The sequence below is a fragment of the Canis lupus genome, chromosome 12 (genome assembly GCF_003254725.2).
Source record: "Canis lupus dingo isolate Sandy chromosome 12, ASM325472v2, whole genome shotgun sequence".
In the NCBI taxonomy this organism is placed as follows: Eukaryota; Metazoa; Chordata; class Mammalia; order Carnivora; family Canidae; genus Canis; species Canis lupus.
Genome location: NC_064254.1, coordinates 40,345,700 through 40,360,679, shown reverse-complemented (window position 1 = coordinate 40,360,679; position 14,980 = coordinate 40,345,700). Strand labels below are relative to the sequence as shown.

Here is a 14,980-nt window from a genome sequence, read left to right as displayed (position 1 = left end):
CAGAGGGCAGTGTAGGTGATTGGGCCAGAAGGAGATGTCAATTTCATCAGGCAATTAAGCAACAATTTGATGTCCTGTTTTTATAGAACAAAGACCTATAAAACTGAACACTTTAGGGGAAAAAAAAGCCCAGCAGAGTATGGTTTTGTCAAGGCATTTTGAAATATTGAAAATAGCTCACAACATCTCATTATTACCTTTGTAATTATTCAAAGATCTCAGACTGGACATACTGTACAAGACGATTGCTCAAGTCTCTAGAAGAATTACACTCCAAAATGAACATCTATTAAGTGAACTTTGGGATCACTGACTTCTATAATCAAGTTAGGGATTTTTTTAGGGGGGGGATTACAGTAAAAGACAAAAATTATATATTCATGGGAAAAGAGATTTTCCTTACAAATATTCACTTTATAAATATTTTCTATCAGTGTTTTAAATTCATTTTTATTATGCGTTCTCAGTGGGGCACTGTTGCACCAAACAGGACAAAAATTGTTCCTTCAGGAGTGTTAAGAAAAAACTTAATGGAGCACCTGGGTGGCTCAGTCGGTTAAGCATCTGCATTCGCTTAGGTCATGATCCTTACATCAGGCTCTTTGCTCAGCGAGGAGGCTGGCTCTCCCTTTCCCTCTACCTGCCTCTCCCTCTCCCTCTCCCTCTCCCTCCCTCTCCCTCTACCTGGTGCTCCTCCTGCTTGTGCTCTCTCTCTCTGTCAAATAAATAAATAAAATCTTTTTTAAAAAAAAAAAGGAAAAAAACTTTAATATTACAATGGAATGCCTCTCTCCAAAGTGCAACTCAAATCTAATAAAACATTCCTTAGTATTTCATTCCTTTTGTTGGGTTTTGGGCTTTTTAGGGGTATCACATGACCAGCACTGACGTTGGATTCATGGAAGGTACCAAATGTATGACCGCTCAGTTCTACAAAACTATGACTAATAAAAAGCTGTGAATAGAGGACTTTGTCTTGCTCAATTATTTGAGCTCAAAGTCACATTTCAAGAGATGGCCTGCACATGGCTATGGGTTGTTACTGGCCTGGTGATTGTTGTTTATGTTTGTTCCTTATGCTTTCAGGTAGAATTGGAGTTTGAAAATTAAATAAAAATAGATCGCATTTTATTGCTCAACTTGATAAAATTATTTGATAAACATTATCAGTTATGTCAAGTGATAAAAAGAAAAATTTCAACAATATATGCATGATAAATTAGCAGCTAAATTAAAAGCTACACTTTCACATCAAGCAAAAGCCTAAAGTTAAGTTTACTAAAAATAATTAAGAAATTATTTCAAATTTTTCAATAGTTTTACTTTTGCTGGAAAATCACTTTTGAGTGATTTCTGGAAAAAAATCAGTTACATTGCTATCATTATTATATGTTTATATAATAGGATTTGACCCATCTCTGAAATTTAGTTTTTTTCAGCTCTCTTTTCTTAAATACAAGTTTCTGAGTTTACATAATTTTTTGACATTTAAGGATGGAAGTGATTGTCATACTTCCTACATCCTAACTGGAACAGAATGCCATTTGTTTTAATTTTGTCATTTTGATAAAGGGAAGAATCAATAGTATACAGGGATTTTATATGTTTGATTTAAACCTTTAAGGAAGGAGGAGCATGTCAGCATTTGAAATGAAGATAACTTCTCCAGTCTAAAGACACTGACACACTAGGTTATGTACTCTGAAGGGTGTCTCAGTACAGGGAAGAAGAAGTCAAAATGAAATTCTTAGAAATGGGCCACAGGGATCCCTGGGTGGCGCAGCGGTTTGGCGCCTGCCTTTGGCCCAGGGTGCGATCCTGGAGACCCGGGATCGAATCCCACATCAGGCTCCCGGTGCATGGAGCCTGCTTCTCCCTCTGCCTATGTCTCTGCCTCTCTCTCTCTCTCTCTCTCTCTCTCTCTCTCTCTCTGTGTGATTATCATAAATAAATAAAAATTAAAAAAAAAAAAAAGAAAAAAGAAATGGGCCACAATGCTAGGGACAAAGTTAATTCTCAGATTGTGGGACAAGAGCTCTTCAAATCCTTCTATGTAAAGTCAATTGATAATCTTGTAACTGAGTTTTCTCATGATTTCCTTATAGGATAAAAAGCAAACATGAAGCCCCATTAGAGTCTTTTCTCTTTGGTCTAGCAAGGTATGTTAGTCAAAACAGTGTAAAATGCCAGACTAGATTAAAAAACTAAAAAGGGGTGCTAGTAAATGGAAGAGATGGATGGGATTTAAATAGGTAGAAAGGGAGTCCATTCTCTGTGTGAGGAAAAATGTATGCATAGATATTTGGGTGGCTAAAGAGAAGCACTATGGCTGAGATGCTGGTGTACTAGTTTTCTATCGCTGTTGTAACATATTATCATAAGCAAACATTTATTGTCTTACAGTTCTATAGGCCAGAAGTCCAACATGTCTCCCTGGGTTAAGATTAAGGTGCTGGCTGGGCTGTGCTCCTTTCTGGAGGCTCCAAGGGAGAGTCTGTTCTCCTGCCTTTTCCAGCTTCTAAAGGCCATCTACATTCCTTGGCTCATGGTTCCCTGTTTTCTTCAAACTCAGAAGTGGTGGGTTGAGTCTTCTTCACATGGAACCTCTCTGACCCTCCTTCTGTGGTCACATCTGCCTTCTGGCCATACCCAGAAAAAAATCGTCTGTTTTTAAGAATCCATGTGATTACATTGGGCCCACCTGTATAGTCAAGGATACTCTCCCCATTTCAAGGTTCTTACTGCAAAGTAAGAATCTTTCTATGATTACACATTCACAGGAATATCCTGGGAATTAGGATGTGGATATCTTTGGGGGACAGTTATTCTACCTATCACAGCTAGTTAAACCTTAATATCTATTTTCCTCTTCTTCAAAAGTAGAACCTCCATGTTATTTACTGAAAGCAAGGAGCATCACTGCTCAGAATGAAGACCATGTTTCCAGCTTCCTTTAATATGTTTGATGTGACTAAATTCTACCAGGGGATATAAGTGGAAGTGCTATATGCAGCTTCTGAGAGTTGCCTCAAAGAAAGAGAGCATTTCTTTCTCTTTCTCTTTTATCCTCTCTGCTGGCCAAAATGTACACATGAGGAATAAAGCTGGATCAGTCATCTTGGAAGATGACATAGAAGCTGCATAATGAGGATGACAGAATAATGATAGGAGACTGCACCTCGGTGGGTTATAGAGCTATCATATAAACCCTGTGATTTTATTATTTTTTAATTTTTTTAAAGATTTATTTGAGAGAGAGAGATCAGGGGGAAAGTCAAAGGGAGAGGGAGAGAGAGAATCCCATGCAGACTCCAGGCCAGAGCATGGAGCCTGATGCGGGGCTCGATCCCACGACCCTGAGATCATGACCTGAGCCAAAACCAAGAATCACACACTTTGAGCCACCAGGCATCCCTCAACCCTGTGATTTTAATGTGAAGGAGAAAATTAACTTCTATCTTCATAGCTTCTGTTACTAGGGGATTTTGATGCTCAAACATACTCCTATCAAATATATAGGGTGCAATGATGTTGACCATCCAAAGTACAGCAAACAAGATAAATAGATAAGGAATGAGAAAGGGTGACTTGGGATTTCTCCAGGCTTTGCCAGCTAAAGAAGGAGAAGTCATGGCCATAGAAAACAAAACAAGAACAAACAAAACCCTCAAGAAGGTGTAAACAAAGAGATGCAAAAGAGGTATAAGGTTCAAACACAACAGCCTTTTCCATTGTAAAACCTCTGTTCGTTGTTTTTCCCTGGAATCTTTGAAGGAGTCAAATTTTAATTTTAAAAGTTAAAATCTTAAAGTTTTCCCTGGGGGGGGGAAAGGACCCCAAAATCTCAGTGGTTTAAAATAACAAAAGGCTTATTTCTCACTCATTGTACATGTTCAATACAGGTCAGCAGGGAGCACTGCTCGTTTCAATAATTCAGGGATCCATGCTGAGAGAAGCTCACCCTAATGTATGCCTTTCTGTCCATGACAGCAGGAAAAAGAGAGTATGGTGAATCATACACTGACTTTTAAAAATGGTGCTCAGCATAGCACACTATTCACAGTAGCCAGGAAGCAGAAGCAACCCAAATGTCCATAGGCAGATGAACAAACAAACGAAATGTAGAATATACCCACACAATGGAATACTATTCAGCCTTAAAAAGGAAGAAAGTCCTGCCACATGCTTTAACATGGATGAACCTTGAGGAGTATGCTAAGTAAAACAGACAGTCCAGAACAACAAACACTGCATGACTGATTCCACTTATAGAGGTACCTATAGTGGTGAAATTTACACAAAGTACAATGGTGGTCACGGATAGAGAGGGGAGGAGAGGAAGTAGAAATAGAAATTGTTTAATGGGTACAGAGTTGCATTTTACAAAATGAAAATGTTCAGAAATCTGTTTCATAAGCACATTCATGTGAATATGCTGAACACTATGGAATAGTACACTTAAAAGTGGTTAAGATGACAAATTTTATGTTATATGGTTTTGACCACAGTAAAAAAAAAAAAAAAAGGTGCTCAGGAAAGACAAATGTTACTTATATTCACATTTAATTAGCTAAAGGAAGTTACATAGCTATGCCTAACTTTAAAAGTGGGAGGAGGAGAAGGACAGTGTCATTAGAAGTAAAGCTGACACACTGGATGAACAGTGCTGATTACTATCAAAGTCTTTTCCTCTAGGTATGAAATATTTCTTTCATCCTCCTTCCTGCAAACAAAATGCATTTACTCAATCCCTTTCCAGGGAAGAGAACTCAAAAGTCCTAGTGATTACATGAAGATCAAAGCCCAGGAATTCTGATGCATGGCAGTCTTCATGTCAGGGAATACTATCCTCTACAACAGGTCCATGTGCATCTCCTCTTGATCCAGAGACCTGCCCCTCCCTGTAGTGGAGCATGATCAGGACAACTTTAATACATGCTTTAATAAAGTCATCCTTGTAAAAAACAATAGGAAGAATGGGAAACACAGGGCAGTCACTGGCCTATTACGATGTTGATATTAGACTGAGCAGAAGTTTTAGGCCTCCTACACTAAAGGTGAGGAATTTCCCTGAAGAAGCTTCATGCAAGTTTCCTAGGCAAGTCTCCCCTGTGTATTTATCTCCATGGTCCTTGGATTTTCCCTTTGGGAGGCTCTTCCTTTTCCATTATTCTTCTTGACCTTATCTGAAGTAGACAGTGAAGAATATTTTAACCTTAGGGAGTGAGCAGTTTTCTCATCATACTTCTTGTCCATCCAAGGTAGGGAATAATTTTAAGTCTTAACCAGCCATGATGGCATTTAATCCAGGTGGGTGCCTCTTTTAGCAGTGAAACCATCTTCCAAACTCAAATTTGTATGACTTCTTACCTACTCCCATGTTTTCTTTCTAAACATATGATTTTGTCATATTTCTGTGCTCTCTTGCCCTAACACCTATCTCACTCCTCCTCTCCCTCTCTGTCTCCATCTCTGTCTCTGCCTCAGTTTCTACCTCTCTTTCTCTCTTTCCCTCCCTTCCTCCTTCCTTCCTTTCCTAACTACAGGTTCCGAGCCTAGTAGTGAGAACACCTTTCTCCCTGAACCATTTTATGTTATTTTGAGCCATTTGGTCCAGAAAGGAATTTCAGGCCAGCACACCCTAAACCATGCTCAGTGATTTGATTCTTGCTACAAAGCTGAGCTTTAATAGTCCCTTGTGGCTCAAAGTATCAATTTTATCCTTTACTGTTTGGGTTGAGAAGCAGTTACATTTGAATCTCTGAATTTGTAGACCCTCTAGTCTGTTCTATTTATCTTTACAGACTGACCAATTCTTCTCCAAACATATCTCTTTTCTCTTTCTTGTAATATTGTGCCAAATGTAGCTAATAGCAGCCAATTAAATGATAATGTTTTCAACCTCTTCCCTAAAGTTAGGTATGCCTTTTGCCTTACAATTTACTGCAGGCATCACTTTTCCCAAATGTTTCACCATCAGAAAATCCATTCCTCCAGTCTTCAGCAATAGTTTCTTTGATTCCCTTAAGCCAGTGTCACACATTTTAGGGTTTATTATTAAAACAGCACCCTAAGTTCTTAGGTTCTAAGTTCTATGTCATTTTGGAATAAGATAGATAATCTTGTTGTAACAAATTTCCCCCTAAATATCCACAGTTTAAATAAAAGTTTTATTTTCACTTGTGTCCCATATCCATTGGAGGGGACTTCAAAGGGCTCCACTCACAGTGGTCACTCAGGGTCACAGACGGTTCTCATCTCAATATCCGCCTCCATAATCATAGATTCATATGGAAAAAGGGGCTCTCTGTAAAGCTGGAAATATTTTGTAAACAACACTAATAGAAGCTTGGTAGCTCTATGTTCAGAGGCACAGAACAGAACCTACATATCTAATTTAAGGAGGAAGAGATATATTCAAGGAGTCAGTGGCTTATGGACAGCTGGAAGACTAAAGAAACAGACTCCATGTTTAACTTTTAGCAAATTCCCAAAGTCACACCCCAGAACCAGGTCATCAAAGGAGCTCGGCTTCTTCTGAAGTCAGGGCTCCACTAGCGGCAAGACTCCATGAGAATTAAAGTACTTTCTCAATCAGGAAGCCACCATTGCTCCCAGTTGCAGACCACACCACATCCACTACAGTCTATGTCTACAGAGTGGATGCAGGGAGTCCTGCCTATCAAAACCCACAAAGCCAGTGCCTGGGATCTCTGCTGATACTGTTGCGGGAAAATAGAAAGCAGCAGACACAGCAGACGTAGCCTAGCGTGGCCGCCTCCTAATCTCCACTTCCCAAATCTCATGCTAGTACATCTAAGTGGCCAAATCCAAATCACACCCAGAACCTGAGCTCCCGTGAGCTCTGGGATGTGGTTTTTAGATTCCAGCATCTACAGTCCAGGGAGGCGTACTACAACAAATATGGAGTTGAGCTACAAGCCAACATATCCATCCCTTAATACATGGCAGTAGGCCATAGTATAGGGCAGCACATTCTGCAGCAACAATAAGACTTGTTTATAACATTTATCTCTGCCTATTTTAAAGTAGTTTTGAGAGGTTTACACTAAATGTTCATAATAAGGCCCTTAGGGATTCAGGAGAAGTTAAAATTTTTTTGTGTTCTATTTTATAATCTATGGGGGAATATAATATACTTTCTTCAGACAAAATATGTTAAGTACAATGCTGCAGGCATATGAGCATTCCTATAGTTTATTATCTCCAATTTTCACACCAATTCCATGAGGCAGTGTATTAGTTAGGGATGATATTCAGCTGCATGTCACAGGCACCCACCTTCCATGGCTAGATCAAACATGGTGCTTATTTTCCATGCATAAGAAGTAATGGAGTGGTACAATCCAGGGTCACTACAGAGACCCACATACCTGTCATTCTCTTTCATCCTTGAGTTGGGCCTCTCATTCTCCTGAATATAAGATAAATGCTCTACTTCTAGATATTATTATCAACTTCCAGGATGGGAGAAGGGGAAGAACAAAGGCAGAATAAGCCATGGGGCTCAGTCTGCCCCTGCTCTGTTATAGGTGGTATGGCCCCTACTAACTTGTGACTTCTGCACACATCTCACTCACCAAAACAGTGTCACTTGGCAACCTCTCTCTGCTGGGGTAGTGGAGAACTGAAGCTTTTGTTTTGCTTTGGCCAGTTCTATTGCCAAAAATCAGAATTCTGTCAGTAAGACCAACGATTAGTATGAATACTGGGTTGGTAACTAGCAGTGTCTGCCTTGGATACACATTGTAATTGTCATTTTACAGCAACAAAAAAAAAGCAGAGTTCAAAGAGGTTAAGTAATGGGATTGAAGCTCAATGACTTGGGATTTGAATTCAAGACTTATGACTCCAAATTCAGGGCTTTCTGATAAGCATTTACTTAAAAAATAGTTAAAACTTCAGAAAAGTTTTGACATATCCTATATATAAAGAGGTAAATTGGGTTATTCAGAAAACAAATTTTTAAAAAATTTGTTAAAGGTTCCAAAGATTCTACCCCCCAGAAGTGGGGGTAGAAATGAGAAAGGGGGAAAAGGATGAGATTTTCTGTGGGAATAACACAATTTCATGCTTCAAAAGAAGCAACAACTCTGTGTAAAGGCAGCCTTAAAGATTATGGCACTTTTCAGGCTAGCTTTCCACTTCTAGGTAAAAATGTATTGCCTTGAGAATTATGACAGTTATTAACCAAGCTAACCTGAAAAATCTTCTCCAATTGCCATATGGTGTTTTCCAGAATGATTAATTTGGTTTTCATTTCCCTAAGCCTGGATTTTGTTTATTTGTTTTCACTGAGGAAATAAAATGGTTCAATCTGCCCTGAAAGGCAGGACCATTATGAGTAGTGACAGGAATGGGATTGTTGGATGTTACTTGCAAGATCCCAACAATTCTGAGGTTTGAGACATTAGAAATGGGTAGCCAAGATCCCCAGTTTAGAAGCCAGGGTGTGGTCCTGTTTGAGAGTGTACTGGCAATGGCAGGAATCTACAAGAATGTATAACTCGGTCTGAGAGATCTGCAACAACCCCTAACTAGTCTCTGGCACTTTGTAGCTTGTAGCTTTTCCCCTAAGGGGATGAGATGTGTCCTTACTTTGCTGTGCCCTCACCATGAAGCTTCAGGAGTCCATTCCCTTAACTTTCACCTCCTTGAACATGGCTGGCTCTTGGCACCAGACATGCTCCCAATCTGGCAGAAAGAGATGGCTGAACAAATGTAGCCCAGTCCCGGCTTCTAGCTACTGAGCATGGCGAATTCATCCCCAAATAGTCATTTGGGAGCTACAAAGAACAAATTAATTACACTCTGATGAGTTTAAGCAGCAGCAACAAGAAGAAGGAGAGGTAAACAACAGAGATTGAACCTGAAAAGGACCGGGGGGGGGGGGGGGGGGGGGGGGGGGGGGGAGGCGGGGAGACTGTAGAACATAGATGGGATAAATAATCTAACACAGATTAAATTTGATTGAAAACTGGGAAAAACAAGTTGGTTCCTGTTATTACATCACAGAATGCCCTGCCCCCCTTGACGTTAATGCAATTACAAGGTATGCTTATACAATCATTGAAATAATAAAACATTGAAAGGGTGTGGTTTGTGAAACTTTGGGCAGGTTAGGTTCCCTTTGAGGATGTGGGGCCAGGGAATTTAATCTTGTCAGGGGCTCAAGGAGCAGTCTAGAGTGCTGCCTGGGAAGATGGGTGGAGTTGCTATTCTAGGGATCTCAAATTGTAGACTTTTAAATGACCCTTCAGGCTCCTTGCAAGTAGAGAAGAAGAGAGAGAAGAATGGAAAGTGAGCATGTAGTGCCAAGCAAAGCTGGAACTGAGGGGAGATGGAGCATAAATACAAAGTGAGGTCCATAGTAGGGAAGTCTCACCCACTGAATTATGCTCCTTCTCTGGAAGTGTGTTATGTAGGCAGCAGGCCTTTACATCATTCAAATCTAAGTTCCGGCATTCTGCAAATAGTTCTTGAGAACTAAGGCCTAGTCTAAAATTCTCAAGTTCCAGGAGAAGAATCATAGGAGAGGGGTGCTTGGGTGGTACAGTCAGTTGAACGTCCAAGTCTTAGTTTCGGCTCAGGGCATGATCTCAGGGTTGTGAGACTGAACCCCAAGATGGGCTTTACAGTCAAAGTCTGCTTGAGATTCTCTCTCTCTCCCTCGGCCCCTCCTGCTTGTGTGCATGTGCTCTCTCACTTTCTCATAAATACATAATACATAAAAGAATCATAGGAGAAACTTGTTTGAAGTGCAGATTCCCAGGTTCAGCCATTAAAAATTCGGATTCAGTAAGTTGGGCTTAGGGTCTAGGAACCTGCATCAGGCAGCTCCTGTGATTTGGGTTTGGTAGGTCTTAGACCTGGTTACTTTGTAAAAACTAAACACGGTCTCTTCAAAAGTTAGCATCCAGCAAGCCAGAGATTTGACCAATGAAAATACAAACAAAATAAGAGTATTCCTTTGCCACCTCCTGTCAGTTAATTTGATGTTTTGTTATACTCCCAAATTCATTCCCTTTTGAAATTCTTTGACCAATTTATTAAAAAACAATTTATTCCAGAATTACAGAGTAATAAAAAGCAACATTATATAGATTCTAGATATTAATTCTCCAGCACTTTGCCTTTAATTAAAACAAAACCCTGCCTATGCCTGCCTAAAAGAGGGAAGAAGATCAAGAGGGAGATGATTACTTGCCTTCAAAATTTCCGTTCAAGATTTGAAGATTCAGCACCCTTCATCCAGGGGAAGAAACTGCTGGAACCCCAAAGATCCACAAGCCTTATTAGGGCCGTGAAGTAGCTTTTTTTTTTTTTTTAAGATTTTATTTATTTATTTGAAAGGAAGAGACAGCCAGAGAGATGGCAAGAGAGAGCATGAGCAGGGGAGAGAGGGAGAAGCAGGCTCTCCCACCGAGCAGAGAGCCCGACATGAGGCTCAATCCCAGGACCCTGGGATCATGACCTGAGCTGAAGGCAGACACTTCACCAACTGAGCCACCCAGGCGCCCCTGTGAAGTAACTTTAAAGTTTCTTCACCAATACCTATCCCAAAAATACATTTCACATCACAGCCTAGAACACCTACTACACACACACATATGCACACACAACTATATACGTACATGTGTAGTGTGTATGTATGAATGTATGAAAAATGGAAACATTTTAGAAAACACTACTTACCTTTACCATGTGAAATGCACTGTGATATTTTCCATGCTCTGCTCTTTCTTTTCTTTTCCCTTCTTACTCTTTTTCTCCCTTAATGATAGTCATGATACCATCAATGAGTTTGCCCAGCTGTTTTGAAAAATGCTGAGGTAGATATACGATTCCGACTGTTTTGAGTAGGAAAGAAGGAGAGAGAAATTGGAATTGGAAAAGAAATATGTTCACTAATTTTTCCTTCTTTCTTCTTCAGGCAGTAACTCCCTTCCATTTATCCATTGTCTATCTTGGCTCAGATAGTCTCCACATCTTGTAGGAAAGACTACTGGCTTAGAGGCTGATGTTTTGAAGCAAGTAAAACACTCAGCAGAATATACTGATAAACAAATGAGTCTTTACTTCTTACCAGGTTGACCTTGCTTCCTCACTGTCTTGCATATGGCACGCTCATTTCTGCTCAAGTGTCTTTATCTCCTAACCTGGAATTCTAGCTACCCACTAAACTATTCTCTTTGCCTACTCCTCTTTCCTCTAGAAGTCTGTGCTTATTTTCTCAGACCTTGAAAGCTCCTGAAGGTACAGGGAGAGCCTTCCATTCCCCAGTGTTCTGCTCAGGCAGGTGCAATCCACTTCAAAGGAAAAAGAATTGATGCTGTTATTCATTTCAAAACTAATCTGTTATTTTCATCACTTGTAAATGAACTAAGAGGCTCAAATGACCCAAGGTTCCCACAATCAACTTTCTTTACCCAACTAGCAAGTTTCATGTTCATTGCAGCTATTTTATTATGCACAATAAAAACATTTACAATTTTGTTTGCTGTTGTTGAGTCTTTAAAAATATAAACTAAAGAAGCCAACTTATCATCAGAGGGAAAAATTCACCCTAGACTACCTTTGTTGTGAAACATTTTGATCTCCATAAAGAAAAAAATTTTCAACCCAGATTACAAGTGCTACCCAGCATCCTTCCCACACATATCTTATTAAAAATGTCTTCACTGGCTTTTTTTTTTCTTTTAACCACCAAGCATTTTGCAAATTAACTCTCTTCCAAGACAATTCCATTATAAATATGATTTTTATGATAAAATTATTAATCTCAAAGTTTTTATCCAATTCTCAAAGAATTGATTTTATCTGAGTTATTTGAGTATATTGTGATCCACTGACTTCCTGAAAGTAAGAAATCTATCAAAGACAATTGGGATCATGTCAAAAGGACCAACTTGAAAAAGAATTCATACTGGGGCAGTATGAGCATAAAAAAATAGTAAAAATAGCAATAATAGCAATAGGTCGAAGCACACCAAATGTATAAAAATTCATGAGTTCCTAAAGAACTTTCTTTCAAAAAGAAAGTCATTGACCACTTCTGGAGTTTGCTAGGATGTCAACTCATTATTTTGAAAATTAATAAAGAAAAAAAGGTAAGCATTAAAATTAATTACTTGATGACATTATTTAATGCATTTTTGTAGGCTGTGCATGACCAAAGTCGATTTGGCCAAGTTTGTGGTGTAAGACTTCAATATATTTTCCTACGATGTCAATTTTTGCCTTCCAGTGTGATTACGAAACTAAGCTTGCCTAATTTTGCTTTTTCTATAATTTCTTAAGAATGAAATTATTCAGTATGGTCTTTTGTATTTGACTTCTTTCACATGGCATCTTGTATTTGGCATTCATTCATGTAGAAATATTTTGTTCCCTTTTATTGCTGAGTAATATTGTATTGTATATGGTTACCACAGTTTGCATACCCATTCACTAGTGCTTTTCCTGTATCTGCTAAAATGATTGTATTGGTTTTTTACTTTATTCTATTAATATAGTGAATTACACTGGTTGATTTTCAGATGTTAAACCAACTTTGAATTCCAAGGATAAACTCCATGGTCATGATGTCTTATCCTTTCAAGTGTTATTGGGTTTGATTTACTAAAATTTTGTTCAAGATTTTTGTGTCTATGTTTATAAAGGATATTGGTCCATAGCTCTCTTTTCTTTTGACATCTTACACTGATTTTGGTATCAGGGTAAAACTGGTCTCATAAAACAAATTCAGAAACGTCTCTGCAATGCCAGTCTAATGCCTTGCAGAACTTTGAGAAACATTAAATTATGTATATTTTAAATATATGTTTCAAATATAAATAATCTGATCTTGTTCATTCTTTTCCTAAGTTCCATATCAAACATACCCTATTCACCTTCAAGCCTAGTTTGAAGTTGGCTGAATTAGTGCGTGATTTGTAATCACAGATTTTAGGAAATTAAAAGTAAGTAACTTCAGCGACTATTGTCACTAGATATCTAAAAGGGGAAACTGAGGCCCTCTGAAATTGCCACACTCTCCCAGAACACACTCACTCTTACAAGTCTCCATCACCTAACTAACATCCATGACAAGCCTTTATAGGGTAGGAATCGTTATCAAGTGCCGGCTGTGCATACACTTACACTATAAAGTTGGTGTGTATGCTTACTGCCCCCCCCCCCCCCCGCCCCGCCCCGACTATAAAGGCCCACACTGTTCCTACTGACAGGATCCAAAGAGGGAGCAGCCAAACAATGAAACTCCAGGACCGTGTGGCTTGGGGGTTACTAGTTGAACTGGGCATGCTCAGTCACCAGGCAGATTTTTTTCGGTGAAGTGGAAACTACAACAGCGCTTACCGTGTGCGCCGGGGTGGGCGTGCCCTCGTGGAATTTAGAATGTTGCCGCAGCCAATGGGGCCTCGCGGCCGGCTGCCGGGGCTCCTCATTGGAGGAGCGGGGAGGCGAGCGAGTAGAGGGCCCCTGGAGGGAGCCGCCGAGGTGCAGGTCGGAGAGGCCGGGCTACGCCGTGCCCTGCGCGTGAGCAGCTGCAGCGGCGGCATCCAGCGGCGGCGTCTGCAGTTCCAGCCCGTTGCTTTACTTTTTAGCCGCACGAACGTAATCATTATGCCGAAGAGAAAGGTAAGTCTTCCCCCCCCCAAAAAAAGATTTCAAAGGCCTCCAAATTGTGCTTACAGCCGATCTGGTCACTGCAGTGGATTGCGCGGAATGCGCTTGGGAGTAAGTCAGGAATTGCGAATCCCTTTGCTTCTCCACGCTTGTTTTCAGATGCCTGTTGCAGAGCTTCCCTCCCTCCCTCCCTCCCTCCGTCCGTCCGTCCTTATCGATTCCTCAGTGTTACTTTCTCTCCAGCGACGCGGCTTCCCTTCTTTTTGAACTCCTGCTAGCTGGAATGGTTTCCACCTCGAACAAGAAGCAGCAAAAGAGCCTTCCATTCCCCCTCTTCTAGGAGGGGAGTTTCCTCTTTGAAACTGCCGGGTTGCGATTAGCGTGGAGAGGAAGCAGTGTTGGGGAGGGGGGAGCGGGGAGCGGGGGGGTGAAACAAGTCCGTGCATGGGGAGATCCTAATAAATACATAAACAAACAAACAAGTCGGGCAGATGTTGGGGTTATTCCCAGGTGGGCCTAGCCCGCTGCTGGGCGCGCCGCGTCGGCTCTGAGGCCAAGGGAAGGGAAAGCCATGTTTAAAATAGCACTCACCCCCCTGCTCGCCTCCGCTGCAGACCCGTATGTACCAACTCCAGTGTCAATCAGGGCTGGGGCCGGCGCAGGCGGGGCCGGGCGGCCGGGACCTGCGGGCGCTGCGCGGCGGGCGCGGAGGGCGCGGAGGGCGCGGCGGAGCTGGCCGCGGGCCGCACGGGACGGCGCTGCAGGCGCCCGCTGTGGCCGCCAAGGGCAAGGGCCGCGGCCCCTCTCCGGCCGCCCTCACCCACACGCGCTCGGGAAAGGCGGGCTGCGCGCGCTCCCGCGCCCCTCGGGGCTCCCGGGGACCTGGGGGCTCGGACGCCCCCTTCCGCGCGGGCCGCGGGCCCAGGTGTCTCGCACGGCGGAGCGCGTGGCCCCCGAGCGCGGCCGCCCCCGCTCGCTGCCCCGGGGAGGGCCGGGGAGGGCCGGGGAGGGCTCTCCTCCGCCCTCCGAAGCCGCGCGTGCGGCCGCTGTGACCAGGGGGAGCCTGGCACCCTCCACGGCTCGCCAGGGCTGTAAACCAGGCGGTGCCTTAAACGTGAGGCAGAATTACGAATACCTGCCCCGCTTTATGATCAGCTACAGAAGTGCATGCCTCCGTTGAAAATACGGAAGTTTTAAAATTACAGGAGCTTTTTTTTTTTTGCCTTCCTACTTGCCATTATGGAGAATGTGGTGGGGAGCTGGCCTCCTCCACTTTAAAAAAAAAAAATGCAACAGAAGTTTGTTGTTGTTCATCTTAGAGTTTATTGTG

The 14,980-nt window shown here is 41.7% G+C and overlaps 1 protein-coding gene across 4 annotated transcripts in view; it reads left to right on the top strand.

The window, feature by feature from the left end:
- Positions 1 to 13,338: 13,338 nt before the first annotated feature.
- HMGN3 (high mobility group nucleosomal binding domain 3) overlaps positions 13,339 to 14,980 on the top strand; it is a 32,396-nt gene continuing 30,754 nt past the window's right edge. For 2 of the 4 annotated variants that reach the window (XM_025444489.2, XM_025444486.1), the window contains exon 1: positions 13,405 to 13,662. In XM_025444489.2, coding sequence (XP_025300274.1) covers positions 13,420 to 13,662 — 243 coding nt within the window. In that variant the 5' untranslated portion in view covers positions 13,405 to 13,419. Of the gene's footprint in view, positions 13,663 to 14,980 lie in introns of all 4 variants that reach the window. The other 2 variants (XM_025444487.2, XM_025444488.2) reach the window with 2 other exon arrangements.